The 22,369-nt window shown below is 38.0% G+C and overlaps 1 protein-coding gene across 15 annotated transcripts in view; it reads right to left on the bottom strand.

Annotated features, from left to right (window-relative positions):
* The window catches only part of FAM76B (family with sequence similarity 76 member B), a 105,910-nt gene that overhangs the window by 30,204 nt on the left and 53,337 nt on the right, over positions 1–22,369 (bottom strand). For 5 of the 15 annotated variants that reach the window (XM_049098792.1, XM_049098791.1, XM_049098793.1 and 2 more), the window contains 3 exons: positions 21,970–22,129; positions 17,629–17,782; positions 13,157–13,264 (listed from right to left, as the gene is read on the bottom strand). The exons of 2 other annotated variants lie outside the window; for them this stretch is intronic. In XM_049098792.1, coding sequence (XP_048954749.1) covers positions 21,985–22,129 — 145 coding nt within the window. In that variant the 3' untranslated portion in view covers positions 13,157–13,264; positions 17,629–17,782; positions 21,970–21,984. Of the gene's footprint in view, positions 1–13,156; positions 13,345–15,642; positions 16,480–17,628; positions 17,783–21,969; positions 22,130–22,369 lie in introns of those variants that run through there. 8 more of the 15 variants (XM_049098799.1, XM_049098796.1, XM_049098800.1 and 5 more) reach the window with 5 other exon arrangements.

The raw sequence follows: 22,369 nt of genomic DNA, 5'->3' as shown, positions 1-22,369 counted from the left end.
AATTTACCCCAAAGACTGTAGTGAGAGATGAAGAGGGACACTATATCATACTTAAAGGATCTATTCAACAAGAGGACTTAACAATCCTCAATATATATGCTCCGAATGTGGGAGCTGCCAAATATATAAATCAATTATTAACCAAAGTGAAGAAATACTTAGATAATAATACACTTATACTTGGTGACTTCAATCTAGCTCTTTCTATACTCGATAGGTCTTCTAAGCACAACATCTCCAAAGAAACAAGAGCTTTAAATGATACACTGGACCAGATGGATTTCACAGATATCTACAGAACTTTACATCCAAACTCAACTGAATACACATTCTTCTCAAGCGCACATGGAACTTTCTCCAGAATAGACCACATATTGGGTCACAAATCGGGTCTGAACCAATACCAAAAGATTGGGATCGTCCCCTGCATATTCTCAGACCATAATGCCTTGAAATTAGAACTAAATCACAACAAGAAGTTTGGAAGGACCTCAAACACGTGGAGGTTAAGGACCATCTTGCTAAAAGATAAAAGGGTCAACCAGGAAATTAAGGAAGAATTAAAAAGATTCATGGAAACTAATGAGAATGAAGATACAACCATCCAAAATCTTTGGGATGCAGCAAAAGCAGTCCTAAGGGGGAAATACATCGCAATACAAGCATCCATTCAAAAACTGGAAAGAACTCAAATACAAAAGCTAACCTTACACATAAAGGAGCTAGAGAAAAAACAGCAAATAGATCCTACACCCAAGAGAAGAAGGGAGTTAATAAAGATTCGAGCAGAACTCAACGAAATCAAGTCCAGAAGAACTGTGGAACAGATCAACAGAACCAGGAGTTGGTTCTTTGAAAGAATTAATAAGATAGATAAACCATTAGCCAGCCTTATTAAAAAGAAGAGAGAGAAGACTCAAATTAATAAAATCATGAATGAGAAAGGAGAGATCACTACCAACACCAAGGAAATACAAACGATTTTAAAAACATATTATGAACAGCTATACGCCAATAAATTAGGCAATCTAGAAGAAATGGACGCATTCCTGGAAAGCCACAAACTACCAAAACTGGAACAGGAAGAAATAGAAAACCTGAACAGGCCAATAACCAGGGAGGAAATTGAAGCAGTCATCAAAAACCTCCCAAGACACAACAGTCCAGGGCCAGATGGCTTCCCAGGGGAATTTTATCAAACGTTTAAAGAAGAAACCATACCTATTCTCCTAAAGCTGTTTGGAAAGATAGAAAGAGATGGAGTACTTCCAAATTCGTTCTATGAAGCCAGCATCACCTTAATTCCAAAGCCAGACAAAGACCCCACCAAAAAGGAGAATTACAGACCAATATCCCTGATGAACATGGATGCAAAAATTCTCAACAAGATACTGGCCAATAGGATCCAACAGTACATTAAGAAAATTATTCACCATGACCAAGTAGGATTTATCCCTGGGACACAAGGCTGGTTCAACACCCGTAAAACAATCAGTGTGATTCATCATATCAGCAAGAGAAAAACCAAGAACCATATGATCCTCTCATTGGATGCAGAGAAAGCATTTGACAAAATACAGCATCCATTCCTGATCAAAACTCTTCAGAGTGTAGGGATAGAGGGAACCATCCTCGACATCTTAAAAGCCATCTATGAAAAGCCCACAGCAAATATCATTCTCAATGGGGAAGCACTGGGAGCCTTTCCCCTAAGATCAGGAACAAGACAGGGATGTCCACTCTCACCACTGCTGTTCAACATAGTACTGGAAGTCCTAGCCTCAGCAATCAGACAACAAAAAGACATTAAAGGCATTCAAATTGGCAAAGAAGAAGTCAAACTCTCCCTCTTCGCCGATGACATGATACTCTACATAGAAAACCCAAAAGTCTCCACCCCAAGATTGCTAGAACTCATACAGCAATTCGGTAGCATGGCAGGATACAAAATCAATGCCCAGAAGTCAGTGGCATTTCTATACACTAACAATGAGACTGAAGAAAGAGAAATTAAGGAGTCAATCCCATTTACAATTGCACCCAAAAGCATAAGATACCTAGGAATAAACCTAACCAAAGATGTAAAGGATCTATACCCTCAAAACTATAGAACACTTCTGAAAGAAATTGAGGAAGACACAAAGAGATGGAAAAATATTCCATGCTCATGGATTGGCAGAATTAATATTGTGAAAATGTCAATGTTACCCAGGGCAATATACACGTTTAATGCAATCCCTATCAAAATACCATGGACTTTCTTCAGAGAGTTAGAACAAATTATTTTAAGATTTGTGTGGAATCAGAAAAGACCCCGAATAGCCAGGGGAATTTTAAAAAAGAAAACCATATCTGGGGGCATCACAATGCCAGATTTCAGGTTGTACTACAAAGCTGTGGTCATCAAGACAGTGTGGTACTGGCACAAAAACAGACACATAGATCAGTGGAACAGAGTAGAGAATCCAGAAGTGGACCCTGAACTTTATGGGCAACTAATATTCGATAAAGGAGGAAAGACTATCCATTGGAAGAAAGACAGTCTCTTCAATAAATGGTGCTGGGAAAATTGGACATCCACATGCAGAAGAATGAAACTAGACCACTCTCTTTCACCATACACAAAGATAAACTCAAAATGGATGAAAGATCTAAATGTGAGACAAGATTCCATCAAAATCCTAGAGAAGAACACAGGCAACACCCTTTTTGAACTCGGCCATAGTAACTTCTTGCAAGATACATCCACGAAGGCAAAAGAAACAAAAGCAAAAATGAACTATTGGGACTTCATCAAGATAAGAAGCTTTTGCACAGCAAAGGATACAGTCAACAAAACTCAAAGACAACCTACAGAATGGGAGAATTTATTTGCAAATGACATATCAGATAAAGGGCTAGTTTCCAAGATCTATAAAGAACTTATTAAACTCAACACCAAAGAAACAAACAATCCAATCATGAAATGGGCAAAAGACATGAACAGAAATCTCACAGAGGAAGACATAGACATGGCCAACATGCATATGAGAAAATGCTCTGCATCACTTGCCATCAGGGAAATACAAATCAAAACCACAATGAGATACCACCTCACACCAGTGAGAATGGGGAAAATTAACAAGGCAGGAAACCACAAATGTTGGAGAGGATGCGGAGAAAAGGGAACCCTCATACACTGTTGGTGGGAATGTGAACTGGTGCAGCCACTCTGGAAAACTGTGTGGAGGTTCCTCAAACAGTTAAAAATAGACCTGCCCTACGACCCAGCAATTGCACTGTTGGGGATTTACCCCAAAGATACAAATGCAATGAAACGCCGGGACACCTGCACCCCGATGTTTATAGCAGCAATGGCCACGATAGCCAAACTGTGGAAGGAGCCTCGGTGTCCATCGAAAGATGAATGGATAAAGAAGATGTGGTTTATGTATACAATGGAATATTCCTCAGCTATTAGAAATGACAAATACCCACCATTTGCTTCAACGTGGATGGAACTGGAGGGTATTATGCTGAGTGAAGTAAGTCAGTCGGAGAAGGACAAACATTATATGTTCTCATTCATTTGGGGAATATAAATAATAGTGAAAGGGAATATAAGGGAAGGGAGAAGAAATGTGTGGGAAATATCAGAAAGGGAGACAGAACGTAAAGACTGCTAACTCTGGGAAACGAACTAGGGGTGGTAGAAGGGGAGGAGGGCGGGGGGTGGGAGTGAATGGGTGAGGGCACTGGGGGTTATTCTGTATGTTAGTAAATTGAACACCAATAAAAAATAAATTAAAAAAAATAAATAAAAGAATAATTTAAAACAAAAAACAAACAAACAAACAAACAAAAAACATGGGCAACAGACACAAAGAGACACACAGACACATCCACACAGATGCACACACATTTTCACATCAACTTGAATCATGGCATTTCTTAAACAATGGCACTCAAATGACAAATGCATTTTACAGTTCAACAAAAGCTATAATGTGTCCTCAGTCCCTCTGAGACTGTGTAATCTCCAATTCAGTTTAGAAATTAACCTCCAACCCCAAACAGTACTGACCACCTTAGTTTCAACCACAGCCTTCAGAGTCAGAAGGCAAGAAGAGTGGTGTAGCCTGGTTATGTGTGGAGATGGCGTAAGTGTGACACCTCAGTGACTTCTACTACCCAGGTACCCAGCCACCCACCCCTGAGGTGGTGAAGAGTTTATAGGGATGGAATACTCTCAGGACTTGCATTCTTTCTGTGAGGAAAAAGCTATTCTCCTCTCTCTGACCTACCCCACTATTCACAGCTTGCTGCTTTTATCAATACTGCCTGTTTTCTTTGTGCTGGTTTCCCTGCAGTAGCGAGTGACACAGGCTGTGCTGCTTGCTCTCTTGGCCTCAAGACAAGAATGAGGATGAGTATCCAACTATGAAGAAAGATCTTTTCTCTGGTTGCATAACTGAATGCAAAAAATCATGAAAGACCTACATAGACCCCAAAAAGATGGAGGAATTAGCCTAAAGTTAATGACACTTTCATGATGGCAAAGGCTTCTGGGTAGGTCTTGATTTGGACGTTGTCTCAGCTAAAAGCCAGAGCTATGTATATAACTATACACACTGCCTCCACTAAGTGAGAGGGCTGAAAAAAATGAAGTAAGGCATAGGAGAGAGAGAGTTAAGTCATTCCCAGGTGACCAGTGCTGACTGGAAAAAAACAAAATCTCCAGAAGTTCCAGCCTTATAGAGATTCAGCAGTAGTACTTAGGGAGAGGAGTAACTAGAATAAAGAAATACAGCTGATAGAAACTCATCTTAAAAGTGTGAACTCGAAGCAATTGTAGACAGAGCCTAAGAATTCTCAATGGTTTAAGAACTCTGATCCAAAAAGTAACCACCCCAATACAGACTTATGAGAAACATGGAATAGCATGCCACATAGAAGAACAACAAAATCACGTTGATGAATTAGATGAAAAGTAAGAAGAAAAATGGAGACCTATACATGGATGGAGCAGAAGCATTTCCCTTTTCCCTGGCTAAATCTATTGACAGTTCTCTAATAAGTCAAGATACTGTGATTGCTTGAGTACATACTATTTGTAGTTTCTGTGTGCATGTGCCTGTGCATATTTAACTGTTAACTATTCAGAACTTGGGTGTAATACATTTTTTGATATGGGTTTAATTATCCTCACTTAACTTTTTGTTTTCATTGTAACCACCAATGTGAAACTCCTCAGCAAATACTGTGATGAATAAATGATCTGAACTGGATGTACCCAATGGACAACCAAAACCAAGATTCTGGTGATTAAACAAACATTAGCAAAGCCCTTCCAGAATGTTGCTTCACCAGGATTATTTCTATCCAGGTATGCCACACTACATACTGGCAGATCACAGGGCTACAGAAGAAGGGTCCCAAGAGATCTGGTTACCATACATAACTCTCCTCAAAGACAGTGTGATTACACAGAACTAAATGACCTTCCTATCCCCACATCATCTTCATCAGCCTGACATGTGCCTGAAGGTCTTCACTCCCTTTGTTAAAGCAAGCATAATGTTAAAATGTAATGGGGAACAAGGATGATTAACACTGTCAGCTCTTAGTGTCTACACAAACATCTTCATATCAACAAGTAAGGGGTATTGAATACAGTGAAGATGTTTTAAACTTGACCCAGTGCACAAGTACAAATGTAATTGTGAACTTAAAAAAACTTTGCAGTCACAACAGTACTAGAAGAACTGAAATATTAGGTTACTGCAGGCATGATACAGGGTTGCTTTAATGGTGGACGATAATGAGGCAATAGATTTAGTGGAATAGAAGAGTTAGGGGCCATCATTGCCAGTGAGCATTAGAGCATTTAAAAGAATAGGAAAGGAAAGGGAATCAGCTGATTCTGAAAAACAAAATGTCACAAGGCTGCCCTAGGTGGCCCCAATGCTTCCACTTAGCCTTTGGTATTTTTGTTGCAGGCTTCAGGGGGATAAAATGTGAAGGAAACATGGACAAATATAAAATATCCTACCTTCTTGAACACAAAATATGGAGACAGTGGATGCTCAGTTCACTAATTTTTGAGTTCCTATTCTGTGTCAAGCCCTGAGCCCAGCAATCTCCTTCCACGGGGTCAAGGAATGGGCCCAAGAACACATGATACCGTAGCAACATACCAGTGAAAATACCTTATGCCCCACCAACACTGAACCTTCTATTTTAAATATTCCCAAGATCCATCTCCAATAGAAACAGACTTTTCTTCACACTTCTGAGAAAGGGCTGTAATTACTGAATATTTATTTATTGCCATAAAGTTTAGCAATATCATACAAAACTGAAGCAGTAGAAAAGAAACAAAATGGACGTTCAATGGGCATTCAAGTTCTTTTTCTTGAAAGACTATCATCTACTTGACATCTGAACAGAATATCTTAATACTCTCAATTCCATCTGCCAAAATGAACTTTAATAATGTCTTTAAAAGTTGGAAAAAATAACACCAACCAAGGCATGATGATACCTTTATCTGGTTGGGAAGCTCCTTACTTCAAATTTAAGGAAGGGTGGAGCTTAAGTGGGACCTTGCATGGTCACGGGGTGCTGGCTTTTTCTGTCTTGGTCACAGAGCGCCACCTACTGTATCTGCCCCACTCTGTCCTCACAATCCTCACTTCTGCGGGCCAAGCATCTCAAATGCTCAAGGCTTTGAAAGCCCTGGGGCCACTTCCAATATGTATAAGGATCAATTGGATAAGTGTGTCTTGGACCGCGGGAGAAGGAAACAGGAAGGAAAGGTCATCTTTGAAGGTTGGAAAGAGGAATATATTGGAGATTCAGGAGAGTTTTAGACTTCTTTTACCACCCAGACACCTGGTCTGACATAGTCTGCTTTAGTCTACTTTCTCAGTCTTATGTGCCACCAGTCCTCTGTACCAAGACCGCACCAGATCAGATTCCTCACTGTGTCCTATATTGTTTCCCATGGTTTTGCCCATTCCATTCCCATTGCCTTGGCCTCACCATTTAGTCCAAATCTATCTTTTAAGACTAGTTGAGAGTGCTTATTTCTCTACATGAAAGCTTTCTTGTCAGTCTTTACAGTGCTTCATATCACACATGGTCAATACCAATTATTTATCAGTGAAATGGCCTACTGGCATCACTTACAAGTTTTCTTATGCAATTCTTTTCTGGTCCTATAAATAGTCTCATGCTTTGGGAATGACATTGCCAGCGGGTTTTTAAGTTTCTGGAAGGCAGCAGTGACATGAGATTTATCCCTGTCACACAGCACCAAAAGTAGGGCCTTGGATCTGACAGGAATTTTTTCTTTATTTCATCATTTCTTCTCCAAACTTATTTCATTATATACTGTGTAATCCTTCATAGGAGCTTTTCTTTGGAGAGAGGTCTGAATTCAGTTGTTACCCACATACACTGTATTCTCTTATCCACAGTAGATAGGAAGATGGGGTGAGTATAGGCAAAACCAAAGAATTCGTAATTTTTTCTTTGCTTCTAGGGGTTCCTCACTATCCAATAAGCCAATAAGCTTAATTTTAATTATCCAGCCATGCTATGGAAATTCTTGAATTCTTTGTTTTCATTAATGTTAAAGATAATATAGCCAGCTCTGAAATATAGCAGCTAAGACCATAAATTTTAGAGAATGAAATAAAACTAAGTTTAATTTCCATCTCTACCATTTAAATCCCATGTAACCTTGGGCATGTTTCCCAACATCATTAGATTTGTTTCTTCATATGTAAAATAAAGATAACATTCCCCTAATGGGATATTTGTGAGGACAAAATGAGTAATATGTGCAAAGAACTTATCACAGTGCTTAATAGTAAGCAGACTTGGTGGTAGTGTTTATAGTCACAAGGCCTAGCAGGGAGACCACAGAAAGTACTCAAAACACACACACACACACACACACACATACACACACACACACACACACTGATAATAGACAAGAATAGATCCATCTCATCCCAGACCCAATGAACAGATCTAGTCAACCAAGCAATGGGTGGCAGGAATACGTAAAGACACAACTCCAGGCCCCATTCCTCAATGCATATCATTTGTCCCCAAAACTCATTGATGACAATCTCCTCCTCCTGCTCTCATCTTCTCTGTCTGAACTGTCCTCCCAGATCCTGCTTCTGGTCACTTCCGATTTGATGTTACAGTAGGACATGCCCCTATAGTCTGGCCAGTATGCTCTTAGACCCAGTTGAGCAGTCATAGTCTCAGTACACATACTCTGTACTCTGAGAGAAAGGTTTCTCTCCCTCCCATTCTGTCCAGGGAAGCCCTTCTGATCTCTTCAAGGAAGGGTGATGGACCACAAATATCCAAATGAGTAACTAGCTAACAAAAGCAAAAATTTCAGTCATCTACTTGAGAGATGAATTTACATTCAACTTTGTGATTATATTTTCACTGGTTGCTGAGAAATAAAGTATTCCACATTCTAATATGTATACTAGTCTGTCCACTACTAGAGACTAATGTTCAGTATTGTTCATTTCTAACACAACATATATGTCCTATAAATGGATGTGCCAAAGCCTCTTGCAATGGAATGCTGATTACCCACAGATGGAGGACCAAAAAGGTGTGAGCTTGTCAAAGTTGGTCCCTGCTTTATTTTGTTTTTAGGTTTTTTTGTTTTGTTTTGTTAATTTTTTTAGCACCATTCCCTGGTAAATTGATTCTGAGAATCATTGTTTTCCGGTTGTCAATGAACAATTCCTCAGGTGTGGACTAACGTTGTCTTAAGGTGTTTTAAGTGCAAAAAAGTAGAAGGCTTAAAATACCATACCTCCCAATGGTGTTTACACTTCTATATGGGACTCTGGAAGAGAGTCCCACAAGAATGAATCTCTCAGGGTAAGATTTCAGATATCTTGACAGAGGTTGAAAATTACATCTGTTTCTGAAATTCTATCATTTTGGGGCTCACTTACTCCACTGTCTACAAATGTTAGAGCTCAATGCAGACTGAAAGTAATAGAAACATGGAGATTAATATGTAAAATATGCGGTTCTCTTCTTTCACTTAATTTCTGAGGTTAGAAGCAGAGTCATAGTTCCCAGCTGCTCTAACAAGAATTTTAGAACAACCAAAGCCAGCTGTGGAAAATCCTCCCATGGTTTGGCTTCTGCAGCTGCCTTTGTATGAAAAGTTAACAGCTCCTTTCCCTCAGGTAAAACCTGCAAAGGCTGTTCTAATAACTTTGAAAGACTATCATTTTGATACTGAAATCACCAACACAGAGAGAAAGTAGAAATGTCCCTTTTGACAGGCAGAATGAATCCTAAAGACTGAGCATGAAACTACATAACTCAGCCTCCTATTATTTCCAGGGGGCTAAGGGCACCATTTAGTGAGCTCCATGGCCCTTACATTCAAATATTGTGTTGCCCCTATGCTCAGTTCAGTATCACAAAACTCACCACTTCATTTTGCTAGCAAGTTTCGCTTTGTTTTTTACAAGTATACCTTGGAGGAAACTGTGAAGAAAGACAAAAGTGTAGTAAAAATGCACAATAGGATATTAAGAATGGATGTAGCTTGGCCAAGATGCCAGAGTGCCATAGAGGAGGAGTGAACATGGTGGGAATGCTGAGCATGGCTCAGGTGGAGAGCCTCGAGGAAAACTGGACACAACTCTGGCCAGGAAATAAAGGACCTGCAATAGGGGATGGTGAAAGGAATTAAGTCCCCATCCTGGATGTTAGGGAGCATTTGAACCTTGGGTATCAGAGTGAGCTTAAATGGAATGATTCCTGTTCACTAAGTCACCTTAGGCAAAGTCAAAGACTTTCACTCTATGAGAAATGCAAAGACAGAAGAGAGATTTCTAGCTTCATATAGTAGCCTCTGAATTGATGTTTTATCCTAATTAAGCCTTAATCTAAGAGTTCCTTGACCCATATAACCCAAGATTTATTTCTGGAAGGAAATATGCTAACCCAGAAATATTCCATGAAAGTAACTACCTGGTAAATTTGTGGGGAAAAACCCTTCCTACAGAGTTATTAAATAGAAAAGCTGAAAGAAGTTCTATTCTAAAGTCAATAGACTAAAATCAAACTATCATGGTATAGTGTGGGATAATGCAGAGAATGTCAATTGGTGCAGGTGGTAAGGAAATAAATTATCTCTGGCATCTTTTCCAAACTATACATATCATCCCACACATAGATTCTGATGGGCCCCAAGGGAAAATCTCCCACCTTCTCATCCCAGAGAAGAATGAATGAATCCTAAAGACTGAGCATAAAACTACATAACTCAGCCTCCTATTGATTGATGGGCAAGAATCATCACATTTGCTGAGTGAAAAAGGATGAGAAATGAGCAAAATGAGAAAAATCACTGGCCTATAGTCAGATGAAACAAGAATCAAATTTGGATTCCCACACATACTAAGTACTTGTTTGGGGCTACTATTTAATTTCTCTCTGCATCTATTTCCTTGTCTTCAGGAAAGGGAGACAATAGTGAAAGCTACCTTACAAGTTTAATGTAAATATTAAATGAGCTATATGATAATGATATTAAACAAATGTTAGTGGAATCTGAATTATGTGACATTTTATCAAATAAATCAGACTCTACTCACTGTTTTCATTTTACCTTATTTTTATTCATATCAATTTTCCCTGGTTTGTGCTAAAAGGATTTCCTGGCTTGCATAATTTCAATGAGTTTGTGGGAAAGGAAGCTCTCAAAGGAAAGACTCTTTGCCTTATATCTGATGGAATCATTGGCATAGAATTTAGGAAGTTAAGAAAAAATAACTCGTTTACAATTATTTGATTCAGCATGGAAATTTCCTTTAGGTTTGGATTTCTTTTTGTTGATGTCATTGGCACAAAGTAAAATGCTGAATATAAAGGTATGAATTCAGCATTAATAGAGCAAAGTGTGAGACTGTACCAACCAACCTAAATTTTAGTCTCATTGATGTTATCAATTAACTTGAAGTTGGACAAATAATTTTCTCATACTATGAGGTAGTCTACCCAAAAGTCTAAGGAATGCCACTTACCCATCAACATAAATAAATATGGCATAATTGCAATGTAGAACACCACCACATAACTAGGCTTCTGTAAGTCTATACTTTTAGGAATAGAGTCCTGCTTTCCTTTTTCTATTTATGTATCACTAATATTTATGTATTATTAATATGTATCATAGTCAACATTGATGTATATACCGGGAACCCCACAAAATGTGAAGTTTAGTGGATCAGATGAGAAGATTATACTAAGATTGACATACTCCTTTCTCCACTTCATGGTTTATTCACCTAAGTGAAGGTTACTGTGCTCTTTGGGAATTCATTGGGGCCTTTGGTGAAACTGACCAAAAAAAAAAAAAAAATCAATTTCTTAGAACTAATAATCATGTTGGAATCTTTAGAACCCCAGAAAAGAGCCAGCTGTAAAAGGAAACTCCAGAGTATTGAAGATCTCCCAAGGAATTATCTTCTTTTTTCCCATCACATACCTCTCTTCCTGATCTACCTAAGATTCTGAGCAAAGAAATAATAGAGCTAAATTAAGATAAGTGTGAGTTTATCATTATCTCTCTAAGCAAAATTATGCCCAGGCTTGACAAGCTGCATTTCTTCAGCATCTATGCTGTCATAAAGTCCAGTTTCATTTAGCTGGGGTTGAGAAAATTGGGCAGAGTCAAAGTGAAGATCTAGCAAAGAGTTTTGGATACACTCCAGAGAGAAAGCTGAAGCCATTAGTCACCAGAACAACAAATGAAATAAAATCATTCTAGAGTTTGCTCCTTCACCTCTTTCCCCCACCTCCACTTTCACTTGGTAACCAGTGAAGAAAACCATTAAGTACTGGCCCTATCCTGTCCATGAAGTAATAGTGAATGGAACAGGAACTCAGTATTCACTCCTGTTCATTTTGAATCTAATCAAGAAAATATGACAATGTTTCTAATACCTCTTCTCAAAGATGCTTTTAAATGTAGTAATATGAAACATCTGAGAGGTTTTTTATTTAAAAAATCAGGTTATTAATAAGAAACAATTCATAGGTCTAGAAATTTTGCCTAAAAAACCTCCTTTTCTGGAGTTCAGATAGAACAGAATAGATACTCATAAATATTGAAATGCAAAGTGTTGTTTAATAAAACAGCAGTTTTACAAATGAAGAAACCAAGGTTCAGGAAGTGCAAATGATTTGCTCTGTCATAAAGCTGGTTCATAGAAAAGCAAATTATTTCCTACACTTACTGTCTTACTTTTTTTTTTTAATTTTTATTTATTCATGATAGGCACACAGTGAGAGAGAGAGAGGCAGAGACACAGGCAGAGGGAGAAGCAGGCTCCATGCACCGGGAGCCTGACGTGGGATTCGATCCCGGATCTCCAGGATTGCGCCCTGGGCCAAAGGCAGGCGCCAAACCGCTGCGCCACCCAGGGATCCCTGTCTTACTTTTTTTTAAATCATTTATATATAATTCTATCATATCCACAATATTATCAAAAGGCTGTGAATGATACAAACCCAAATGAGTCATAGTTCCTGCTCCCAAAGTTATTCTTGTTAGATAACTTTTATAGAGCAATAATAATAATCACTATTCATCAAAATGCATCATGTGAGAAAAACCAGATCAATGTGCCACAGTCACATATCCTCCAGAGATGAGTGCTTTGTTCCTAGGTTTACAGATGGAGAAGCTAGGATACAAAATTGTCATGTAATGGTCTCAAATCACACAGTTCATCTGAAGCAGAGGTCAAATTTGAACCTAGATCTTAGTTCTTAACTATGCCGAGTCTTAAAACAGAAACTTAACACTTTTTTGCAGAGGAATGGAAGATACTTTAGCTAAATATAAAATGAATTTTTGAAAACAGGTTTATTAACTCTGGAACAATTTACCGTAGGAACCTACAGAATTTCATCTCCTTCCACCCCCAGTCAACTTAAAAGTGAGAAGATATTGAATTAGAGGCTTCACGTAAAAGTGGGCTCCCTGATTGCCTAGTAGGAAGTGAAATCAAAGAACATCTCAGGCTGTCTTCCACCCTGTGACTCTAAGGAAAAACAATAAAAATAAATAAATAAATAAATACATACATACATACATACATACCTCCAGTCTCTCTCCTCTGTTTTCCCTTATATTCAAAAGAGCTTAGGGACTCCTGGGTGGCTCAGCAGTTGAGCATCTGCCTTTGGTTCAGGGCCTGATCCCGGAATCCTGGAATCAAGTCCCACATCAGGCTCTCTGCATGGAACCTGCTTCTCCCTCTGCCTGCGTCTCTGCTTCTCTCTGTGTGTCTCTCATAAATAAATAAAATCTTTTTAAAAGAAGCTTAAAAGTGATAAACATATTACACCTAAAGTAGCCACACAATACTCCTGAAAAATAATATGCCTGGGCTATGAAGCTTTACAGTGGTTCCAAGGAGATTTTTCAGTCTTTCATAGTAAAGCTTGATATTGAAGTTTGGGCAGAGGTGTGTGTTGTGTGCAGTGACTAAGCCCATGTGTGTGGGAGGTAAACATTGCAGATGGCTGAAAAATATGCTAAAGCTGGAAGACCCATGTGATGGTTGGCATCCTGAAAAAGAGACAGATGTTTCCTCAAAAGAAGAATTTTAGAACAAGTTGTTTGCTGTCCTATGTGGGCTTAGTTCTTCATCTGCATCTCAAGGTCATATCCACATGGGAAATATTGCAGCAGTAACTATGCTTCTCCCTCTGTGCCCCCAAAAAAAGACCGAGCATCAGGAAAGATCCACCTAATTAAGCAAAGGCCTTTACTAATACTGCCTTTCATTTAAAATATATTTTTTTTAAGTTTTCAAGATGTTTTCATGTTCTATAACACCTGCTTTGGGAATATTGCCTTGTTTCTCATGCTGTGGCCCTCTGTATTGCACCATGACGCTCTGTACCGTCTTTTTCATAAAAACCAATTCTCTAATATTCACTCTTTTAATATAATATCTCTCTTCTCTGCTAAATTATATGCTCATTTCATGGCATGACTATCTTGTTAACCATAAAATTCCAAGGGCCCAACACAATGCCAGATACATACTAAGCTCTCAAAAACATTTTTTCTAAGTATTCTTGGGAATAGAGATTCTCAGATATTCTAGTGGCAGAGCCAAGATTGGCTATTTCCTTAGACTTGGACAAGATAGTTCATTTATTTATTCATTCATTTATTCAACAGATATTTTTGAGTTCACACTGTGTGTCAGGCATTGTTCTGAATGATTGGGATTTTACAATTAAAAGAACAGACAAAAATTCTTGTCCTCATGGAGCTTGCATGTCACCATAACTATATTTGAGAAAGAAATTTAAAAATCTAGCTACATTACTACAAAATCATTTAGTTTTCAGATTAGATGACATTGCTATGAATCACACAAACTTTCTATCTCAATCAGGTGGGGTATTACACCAGTCGAGTTTTAACATGAGAAATATAACTTAAAGGTGGAGGAATCTACTATAATGAATAACAAGCTAGCTGCATACTACTCCATGCCACCTTTAGAAACTTCCCGCCCACATGTTAACATGAATGCATGTGTCCTATTTTTTATTGCCACCTACAAGGATCCTGGGTAGTAGGCACTGGATTCTGATAGAAATAGAAACATGTGGAGTATGGGAGTATTCATCTAGAGAAGGAACATGTAACTAACATGTACAGAGTTGTTTGTATGTGCTAAGTTATGACGGGAATTTTCACATATATTACCTCATTTGATCTTGACAATAAATAAAAAATAAACTAAATTGTATGACCTCTCTTCTATTTTCCATCAAATGAAGAAATAGGATCAGAGGCTTTTACATACCAATAAAAATTGTACTTTTGCAATGGCCAGAGGTCCTAAACCACAAATTAACTTCCTAACAGACCTCTGGACTTTATTAGAGGAGGAATAGATGAATGGTCTCACCAGACACTAAGAAAGTTTGTTGTTCATTACCCTGTGCCAAAAAAGAAATGGAAAATCATCAGACCAGATCAGAGAGAATGGCTATCTACCTTCTATTCAGTCAGAAAAGATGGCAACTGGCTACAGTTGATACTATTTAAAGAAATCCTAACTATCAAAATTCTCCACTCCCTTTCTTAATGGCATCTTTTTCTTTTTTTTTGTGTCCTTAAGGTCACAAACTTTTCTCCATCTGAAAACACAGCTGCCTCACAGAAAAACCACATAAGAAAATTAATAATAATAAAACCCAGAGGAATCAGGAATGCAGTGATAAGGCTGCCTTATGCTTTTCCCTTATCCAACTGGGAACTTCTTAAGGGCCTCATTGATGAGTGCTACAAGGCAAGAGGAGAATGCTGGAACATATAGGAGAGAGAAAGGAGTGTGGGAAGAAGCACACAGAAGAGGGAGCAAAGGGAATCTTAAAAAGACAAAGATCTCCAGCCGGGGCTGGTTCAAGAACAAATAAAAGGTCAGTAGAGGTTTTTTTAATTTTTTTCATATTTTTTTATTGGAGTTCAATTTGCCAACATATAGCATAACATCCAGTGCTCATCCCATCCAGTGCCCCCCTCAGTGCCCGTCACCCAGTCACCCAACCCCCTGCCCACCTCCTTTTCCACTACCCCTTGTTCGTTTCCCAGAGTTAGGAGTCTCTCGTGTTCTGTCACCCTCACTGATATTTCCCACTCATTTTCTCTCCTTTCCCCTTTAATCCCTTTCACTAATTTTTATATTCTCCAAATGAATGAGACCATATAATGTTTGTCTTTCTCCGATTGACTTACTTCACTCAACACAATACCCTCCAGTTCCATCCACATGGAAGCAAATGGAGGGTATTTGTCATTTCTAATGGCTGAGGAATATTCCATTGTATACATAGACCACATCTTCTTTATCCATTCATCTGTCGATGGACCGCAAGGCTCCTTCCACAGTTTGGCTATTGTGGACATTGCTGCTAGAAACATTGGGGTGCTGGTGTCCTGCCATTTCACTGCATCTGTACCTTTGGAGTAAATCCCAGCAGCGAGTAGGGGGGCTTTAACACCGTCCTCTGCATCTATTTCCCTTCAGTCCCTACCCCTTCCCAGCTGCTCTGTGTCTCACCCTCTCAATCACCTGAAACAATAAATGCTCCAAATCATGAGTTAGTTCTGTGGGTACAGTGGAGCCCCATTTTGTAGAAATTTAACTTACATTTTGATTTTAGAACCTAGGCTTGCCACTAATTTTTTTAAACCTTCAACCACAAACAGATTTATTATCATGTATTAAGGTTACAGTGACTGAACAGTAAAACCAGAATGAACAATGTTTTCTAGTCAAGCTTTAGAATTTATACCTGTCCTCCTTCTCCAGAGATTAATAGATTCTTCAAAGGCAGAATGTTGTGAAGGGCCAGACAGAAGAATATATGTATTCTTTTTCTTCCATCTTTGTTCTACATCAGTGGTAATCAAATTTCAATATGCTTAACAATTACTGAATAGTATAATATTTTAAAACCACTTATAGTATACTTCATAGGCGACTTAATGGTTTTTCAAGCAAAATTTTGTCTCTACCAAGTTTTCATCTAGTTTTGACTTTTGAACATGCCTAGCTACAAAAGTCACTTCCACAGTATGTATTCTTTTCTGGGGAGAAGGTCTACAACTTTTGAAATATTCTCTCAGGAGTCCCTAACTGCCAAAGGTAAGAACCACTGCTCTTCCCACATCAGATCCCACATTTCACGTTCTGTTCCTTCAAGAATATCCTATTCCCTTACTAAATTACTGCATCTTAACTGATATATTACTCTGAATTAAATTTCTCTATGGCAAAAAATAAATAAATAAATAAATAAATAAATAAATAAATAAATAAATAAATAAATTTCTCTATGGCTCTTGGACCTAAACAGCACTTGTACTTTACAAAGACTTTAGGGACTAAACCCAAGGGATTAGATACATTTGCGGAATTCCAAGATCTTTAGCAGAATCAGGAAGGGAAATATTTGGGTAAAGAAGTCAAAAGGATTTTTAGGGCCTCTTAAAACACAACTTATAAGTACTTCCTCCTCCTCCAGGAACTTTCTTCTTAACACTCTCTACTGATTCTACTTCCCGCCCACACGTTACTGCTGCTGCGTGGTGATATGAGTGGACTCTAGATCACCTGGGCCTGAAGATCTTTGGTAGAATAACATAGAGAAACTGAAGAGAAAGGACCTGAGAACCTTGAAGCAGAGTGAGATTCTTGGAGAGGAACCCTTTGAGATTGCTACCACACTGGTCCCTCTCTGTTAAAAGGGAATAGAATAAAATTTTTAAAATCCTATAGCTAGGCTCCTGAGATCTATCTCATGGCTTCAGGTCACACAACTACACAGAAATTACAGATCCCAAAGTAATTTAGCAGAGTTAGCATAGTTTACTTTTTTTTTTTTTTAGCATAGTTTACTTTTAGAAAGTATTGTTCCTAAGAAGAGGCACCCAGGGTAACCTCCCAGCAATTCTAGACAGAGAGAAATGACACTGGCAGCACCCATTCCAAGTGCCACACCAGGAAATTGATCAATCTAAAGAATCCACAAGTTCTGTACCTTTGGGGAACATTTTCAAGTCATATCTACTTCGGCAAAGCTCTCATCCCCTCACAAAGCAAAAATCCATGCGCTGGCCATCATGATAGCTTCGATCATGGTATAAAGAAGTATAGAGAGATGAATCCAGTATCTTTCAGAGTGTTGATTGTGGCTGGACAAATACATGAAAAAAGATTATTAGAGCATCTTTGCACTCCAAACATTGCATCTGAACTTTGGCAACTGCAAATAGGAATACAAAAAAAATTAATGCAATTGAATGTAAAACTCATGAAGAAAATAATCTATCTGCACAGAGAGTCTGGGATATAAACATTACGAGGCAGCAGAATAGCAAGTGACACCCTGGATAAAGAGCCAAAAAAGAATTGTTTTCCTTGGTCACATCTCTCAGGGGGTTTCATCAGTTCCTTGGAAGGAGGAATCAGAATTACTACCGTAATAGGATTTTCAGTTTGCTATATATTATAATCATTGTACTCAACTAATTGTATAGTAAAGTTCATACCATTTAATTTCATATTATGGATTTGTTAACTTTCAATTAATTCTTTTATTTTCTTAATAAAATACAAGATAAAGAATTCCCCCCAGGTATTGGGGGGGGGGGGATTTCTGGCTTGGGAAGAAACTTCACTGGATTTTGCAACATTTGTCTCATATCCAGACAAAAAGTTTAGGTGAACTGCAAATGTTTTTATTCCATCTTTTTGTTTAATAAATAGCAAATGTAATAGATCAGAAGGTATATTTCCCCTTCAGTGTCCCATAGATTTGCTTTAATCCTTAAAGGTTTCTAAAAAGATACAAGCACAGGGTCAGAAAATAGTATTTTTCTTAGTACAAAGCTAATAGGACTGGACATAGAATGTTTGCCTCAGCCTCATGAACATGGCTCCATATTACCTGAGCTCTCCTAGTGCCTGGCTGCAAAGATTTGCTCAATGCCTGTAGTTCCTGCCTATATTTCTGAAGACTCATAACTTTCTTAAAAATATCTCTTGCCAATAGGAGTTCTTCAAATTCTACCCAACAAAACTAGATTCATTACTGTAAAAAAAGAAGAAAAGAAGAAGAAGAAAGAAGAAGAAGAAGAAGAAGAAGAAGAAGAAGAAGAAGAAGAAGAAGAAGAAGAAGAAGAAGAAAAAGAAGAAAAGAAAAGAAAGTAAATTTTAAAAAAGAACAGAACGATGATCACACTGAAAGCCTTGGTATTATTTCTCTTCTATCAAACTTCATCAGGACTTTGCCAAGTCACTGGTTCTCAACTTACTAACTTAAAACAAGGGTTTGGTGCAGAAGATGATCTGTAAATTGTGCATTCACAGGATATGTGAGGGAATGATAACTTCTCTGAGAAAAATATATTCTTTTAACAACAAAGACATGCTACTACACAACTATTGAATGGCTAAAATTCAAAACACTAAGAATACTAAGTGCTAACAAGTATGTAGAGCAACAGGACTCTCATTCATTGTTGGTGAGAATGCAAAACAATATTACTACTTTAAAAGGCAGTTTGGCAGTTTCTTATAAAACTAATGTAATCTTAGCAGCAATTGTGCTCATAAGTATTTACTCAAATTATTTGAAAACACATATCCAGGAGTGCCTGAATGGCTCAATTGGTTAAGTTGGTTAATCACTTTAATTGGTTAACTCTTGATCTTAGCTCAGGTCTTGATCTCAGGATCCTGAGTTCAAGTCCTATGTTGGGCCCCAACACATATCCACACAAAAACCTCCACATGAATATTTGTAGCAGCTTTATTTGTAACTGCCCAAAACTGGAAACAACCAAGATGCCCTTCAATAGGTGAATGGATAAACAAATCTTGGTATATCCATACAATGGAATATTATTCAGTGACAAAAAAGAATGAGCTAACAAGTCACAAAAGAATATGAATGAATCTTAAGTACATATTGCTAAGTGAAAACAGCCAGTCTAAAAAAGCTACATACTGTATGATTCCAATTATGTAACATTCTGGAGAAAATGAAACCATGAAAATGGTAAATAGATCAGTGGTTGCCAGATGTTCAAGTAGAGGGTAGTGTGGATAGTAGGTGGAACAGGCAAACTACATGGGATTTTTAGGGTAGTGAAAGTATTCTTTTTTTTTTTTTAATTTTTTTTTTTTTTTATGATAGTCACAGAGAGAGAGAGAGAGAGAGGCAGAGACACAGGCAGAGGGAGAAGCAGGCTCCATGCACCGGGAGCCTGATGTGGGATTCGATCCCGGGTCTCCAGGATCGCGCCCTGGGCCAAAGGCAGGCGCCAAACCGCTACGCCACCCAGGGATCCCGTAGTGAAAGTATTCTGTATGGTACTGTAATGGTGGATACATGACAGTTTATCTTTGTCAAAGCATACAGACTATTACAACACAAAGTGCAACCTTAGTGTATACAAATGTTTAAAAACCACTTTGGAGGTCAGTGGATCCCAGTATCGCAAACAGAATATGACAAAGGAATAAAAATGTATTATCAATGTATGAACAACCTAACCTCACTGAATGTAGTGTGGAATGAGAGTGCTGACCTGAATAACTTTGGAAATCAGTAGAGTCTTCAAGTCTAAAGGCAAAAGGGACAACTATCCACGTACTCCAGTTGATAAAGTTTTTTCCCCACAAAGTCTAGGTTAGCAACTCTAAAACTACTATCTATGGATATTAGAATTCACAATTAAGTAAATGGATAGCAGATGGTGGGAACCAGAGAGATTACAAATAAGCAGTAGAAGGAGCCTACAATGATCTATAGGTTAGAGTTGGAGGCACCAGTATAAATTAATATTTAGCTTAAATCAGAAAATACCTGTAGAAATGTTTATAGATAGGTGTATAAATTCCAGTTAGAGTACACATGTATACCTCCTTGCTCTGTCATCTGAGAAGACTTTGAAGCAATGCTACCCCAGTAGCAATGAGTACATCTACTGTCCAAATCTTGGTTTCTAACATCACTCTCCAATAAAAGAAACTATGTTTCCTTGGAGAAATAGCTAACTCTAGGACTTAGGCGGAAAATATACAAGATAAAATGGAAGTATCTTCTAATGCCAGAAAGTAAGAAACTGTTCAAAACAAAACAAAGCAAAAACCCCACCTTCATGGGGATATGTCAAGGGTATATAGGAGCCAACTGAAAGAGCTCCCAATGGCAAAGGTTGGAATGATTTGAGTAAGCAAAATAATGTAGCATTGGATTCTAACTTAAAGCATAAATATCCATGAGTTCACCTGATATAAATGATTGAATATATAAATGGGGGAGAAGAAACAAATCTCCTTTACAAGAGAATTCCAAATAATTTATGTAGATACTCTATCCTAAAGAGATGCAGCACAATGCTCCACTCCTTAAGTGTGGGGCACACGGTGACTTTCTTCCAAAGAGTACACTGGTAAGGAGAAGAGTAACTCAACAATGGAGAAACCTGACAAATACTACCTCATGCCAGGTGACCAAGGTTAATATCAGCAGTGAGAGGTCATTTTGATAATATGTACCTTTGAGATAATGTAATGACAATGGTACTTTACCTCTATGACCATCCTCTCAGATACATTACCCAGTCAATAATGAGGAAAAAAAGTCAGACAAATCCTAACTGACGGAGATTCTACAAAATATCTGACTAGTGTTCCATGTAACCATCAGGGCCCTCAAAACAAAGAAAATCTGAGAAATTGTGACAGGTAAAGGGAGACATGACTACTAAATGTAATGTATTTTAGATGGGATTCTGAAAGTGAAAAAGGACATCTAGTAAAAACAAAAACAAAGCAAAATAATCTAAAGATTTCACAGGAAATCTGCATTAAATATGGAGTTTCATTAATAATAACATATCAATTATCAAATTGGACAAATGTTCCATACTTATGTAAATATTAATAAGGGGAAACTGGATGTGGAGTATATGGAAAAGCTGCTGTATTTTCAATTCTGTAAATCTAAAAATTTTATTTTAAAAATTATCCATTCTAGGGGTATCCGGGTGACTCAGTGGTTGAGCATCTGCCTTTGGCTTAGGTTCTGATCCTGGGATTTAAATTACATCAGGCTCCCTGCAGGGAGTCTGCCTCTCCCTCTGCCTATGTCTCTGCCTCTCTCTGTATGTCTCTCATGAATAAACAAAAATAAAATATATTTTTAAAAACTATCCATTCTATCTGGAGCAAATGTTGCTATACTCTTTCATTGTACTGTGCTGCACCGTGTATAAACAGTGAGCAAAACAAAACTGGTCTATGTCTTCAGGGAGCTTATAGTCTAATTTGGAGTAGTGACATTCAGCAAATACACAGAGAGAGTACTTACATTGTGAGGATTTTGTTAAGTAGAGTAGCTACAGAGTCTGTAACGATGTCCTGAGACTGATCCCAAAGGGAAAAGCATCATATCCTTTACTCTGGGCCTCACAGCCGAAGGCTGCCTTTTAGCCCAGCCAACAAGCACTTTGTTGATGACAAAGAGGATTCTGTAGAGGGTGGGGGTTAGCAAGCCATGAATGGATTTATTAGAATCAGAAGACCTGGGATCACATTCCACTTTCTATCTCTCATCAGTCATTTCAATTCCTTGACCTACAACTTCTTAACCAGTAAAATTCAGAAAATAATACTAACTCCTCAAAGTTGGTGTGAAGATTAAATGTGATTGTGTAAATTGTCAACCACATTTAATGTTCACTTTCAGTAGTTTAGCTAGAACCTCACAT

This window comes from Canis lupus, chromosome 21, assembly GCF_003254725.2.
Source record: "Canis lupus dingo isolate Sandy chromosome 21, ASM325472v2, whole genome shotgun sequence".
Classification (NCBI taxonomy): Eukaryota; Metazoa; Chordata; class Mammalia; order Carnivora; family Canidae; genus Canis; species Canis lupus.
The sequence above is the reverse complement of the archived record's forward strand: the minus strand, read 5'-3'. Positions and strand labels throughout refer to the sequence as shown.